Below are 3284 nucleotides of genomic sequence, written 5' to 3'. Positions count from 1 at the left end.
AACTCTGGTTGTATTGAAATGTGCTTTATAAATAATAAATACAATACAATACAATACAATAAAGTCAGAATTGCGAGTTTTAAGCGGTAGATCTAAATATAAGAATTAGTAAATTAGCATGTGCAAATAAATGTAACATATCATGCATCCCTGCTATTAAATATTATTATTTTATGCTTGTCATTTATGCATGATGTTAATTTCATGTCAGTAGGAAGTATGTGTGTTTCTGTATTATATTGACTATGTACCATTACAAAAAGCTGCTGACACGGAGAAGGTGGTGGTGAATGTCTTGTGTGTCCCCCAGGTTCTGGGGCACATCCGCTCGTAGACCCACTGGCCGGCGGACCACACCTCGCCCGGTTCCCCTACCCACCTGGAGCCATCCCCAACCCCCTGCTCGGACAGCCCCCGCATGAACACGAGATGCTCCGGCACCCTATGTTCGGTAAGACACACACACACACAAGCAGCATCTCAATCTTTCCAGCTCTTTGTCCAAGCATTACCTAATGAATCTTGCTGTATAATCCCTAGGCGCTCCATATCCCAGAGATCTCCCAGGTGGGCTACCACCACCAATGTCAGCGGCACACCAGCTGCAGGCCATGCATGCACAGTCTGCAGAGCTACAGAGATTGGCCATGGAGCAGCAGTGGTTACACAGTCATCACCACATGCACGGAGGCCCACTGCCAGGACAGGAGGACTATTACAGGTCAGTCCCCCAAACTAGAAAGTATTTTTCTAGAAAAGTGCATCTGTGCTTCAAACATCCGTGATAATGCCATACGTGTCTCTTCTCACTATATTTCAGCCGGTTGAAGAAGGAAAGCGACAAACAGCTGTGATCAGCCGAGGGCTCCCAGAGGATCAGCAGGACACAGGAGGTCACAGCAGAACAGTCACGCATGGGAACTCGCGTGTTCTAGGAACGTTCTCAGTTCGGCGAAGTGACGAGGATCGTCTGAGGAAACTTCTTTCTGTTGTCAGCTTTCTTCACTATTCCGGACTTTTTTTTAAGACATTGACTTTTTCGGGGGGTTATATATCGTTCAAGTAGTGACAGCGTCCTCAAGACTGATTGTGACTTTCCTGCATGAACATACTCTGAGAAGCTTCCCTGACGTCTTTTGTAGGTGCTAGAAAACCAGATACTTTGTCACTGTGCTAATTGGGGGGAAAACAGAGGAACAGACCAGTCGGGCCATTATATCTGAAAAGTGCTATCTTAAATTCAATGTTTATTTTAATACATTGTAGGAGGTTTTCATAATGTTAAGAAAAGCTGCAGCATGGCATTTTTTGAGTCTGTAAATAGTATATAAATATATATATATATATATACATATATAATTATTGCTATTATCATAATAATTATTATTAGGTGTGGATTCCTAACAGAAACGTTAGACCTCCGATATAATAATTTTCTGAAGTGTCATCCCTTGTTTCAGAGGGGAAGGAGATGGCACGGTCAGAGCAGGTAACCATGTCAGATGTAAACGGGGTTTGCTGGGTAGAATGGTACCGGATTTTAATCCAAACGCCTCTAGAGGTCAAAGCTCAGATGACGCTTTTTTATTTTTGTTTGTTTGTTTGATTTGTTTCATATATCGACAGTCAATGACAAACACTCATGACATCATGACCATATTTTTAATTTCATTGCTGAACTCAAACTCAAAACACTTGAAGGAGGAGGTGCGATGCCTCGTGAGTATTGGGGCAAGTAGCCCATTTGGAAAGAAGAATATTGCACTGATTAACCTCAGTTTTTCTTTTTAAACTGTAATTGGCTTTCCTATGGCTTCTTAAGTGTGAGCGAGTGCATTTTGAAAGCCGTTCGCTCTGTTTTGTGTGTACCAAAGTTGAACGGCGTTCAGTTTTGCAACTGGGTTCATATCTCAGCTAGTTCCTCAGTGCTTAGAGATTGCGAAACGTTTTTTTAAAGTAACAATATGACATCTTGATGCACATTTTTTTACTTTTAGATTTACATATTGTCAAAGGGTGCTGGGAAAGATAGCAATGCCCCCCCCCCTCCCGGTTTGTCTCCTGAAGTCCTCTTACGAGCTCCTCGCACAGTCAGTATCCCGACCTACTGTACAGATTCATAAAACCATTCTCACTGTGAAGCCAGGGGGAAGATGGTGGCAGAGATGACGTCGAGCTTGGATTGTGTACCTGTGTGTGCATGAGTTCACAGTAGTGGAAGATGATGACTGTGCTTGAGCTTCTCTCTGCATTCCTGACACTGCATTACCTATGATGCATGATGCCTCTTTATTTGCTCTCCATCATGTTGAGGCTGTTTGATAGCAATCATTGACTGTTACATGCAGTATTTTTGTTCGTTTTGTTTGTTTGTTTTTCCCAGATCCATCAGAATTAATGTTCAATATTTGAAATGACAAATGCTAAAAATTCATTTTTACCTCTGGTGAGATTGTGTATGGGCCTTTTTTGAGCTAAAAGTTCAAAGTACAGTAAAAGCTCAGAGTACTGTTTTTAATTCTCTCCCCTTTTGTTTTTAAAAAAGCCATCGTGCATCCTTTGAAGAGTATGCATAGAAGCCAGTTTTTAGCAGTATATGCCCAAAGCTGAACACTTTCTGTAATTGGACTGTCATGTATCTTTTATTCTGTCTCAGATGTATACAGCATTTTACTTTTGTTTTAAGCATTTTCTCCTTTTGTCCCTCTTTTGTGTCTTAAACCTTTGATGTTGAGTGTTGTCAATGGTTTAGCTTCTTGTTTCAAAGCGGCAATAGCAGAATGTACATTCTGACTGCTAAGATTTATATATACTGGTATCTTGAAGCTTATTGTATATATTAGTAGTCGCAATGGGATGACACAGTGTAAACAAAAAGTAGAGATAATTAAGGCAGATTGTGAGTCCTGTGTTCTCCCCATTTGAGTATTTTGTAATTTTTTTGACAAATTTGTGGAATTAAAATAAAACTAAGTTACACCACATGGAAACTTGATTTCTAGTCAATATCACCTTTTGTTATGACATGGCAAAAGTAAATGTTCATGCTGACAAAAATTCTGGGTTAAAGTGTTTGTTTTCTCTTTTCCAAGTTCATTCCGAACTATTAAAAATGGGGCTGATTGATTTATACAAGTGACCATAAAAATGTAGTCTCATAGTAAGCGTGTTGGGTCGACCATATCAATGCAAGCAGTTCTAAAGTAATACTGTTTCATCATCATTTTACAAGCACAATCATTCTGGGAAATGAGCCCATAAAGTGAATTCTGAGAATGGGTCCC

General features: G+C 40.2%; 1 protein-coding gene across 1 annotated transcript; it reads left to right on the top strand.

Annotated features, from left to right (window-relative positions):
* Window positions 1–210: 210 nt before the first annotated feature.
* On the top strand, window positions 211–3057 carry LOC125254184 (arginine-glutamic acid dipeptide repeats protein-like). The gene is made up of 3 exons (XM_048168656.1): window positions 211–451; window positions 541–721; window positions 821–3057. Exons 1-3 carry the CDS (start codon window positions 430–432, stop codon window positions 852–854), a joined length of 237 nt encoding a protein of 78 aa, XP_048024613.1. The 5' UTR covers window positions 211–429; the 3' UTR covers window positions 855–3057.
* Window positions 3058–3284: the final 227 nt, after the last annotated feature.

The sequence above is a fragment of the Megalobrama amblycephala genome, linkage group LG19 (assembly GCF_018812025.1).
Source record: "Megalobrama amblycephala isolate DHTTF-2021 linkage group LG19, ASM1881202v1, whole genome shotgun sequence".
NCBI lineage: Eukaryota > Metazoa > Chordata > Actinopteri > Cypriniformes > Xenocyprididae > Megalobrama > Megalobrama amblycephala.
Note: the sequence above shows the minus strand (reverse complement) of the source record. Positions and strands in the feature narration are given on the sequence as shown.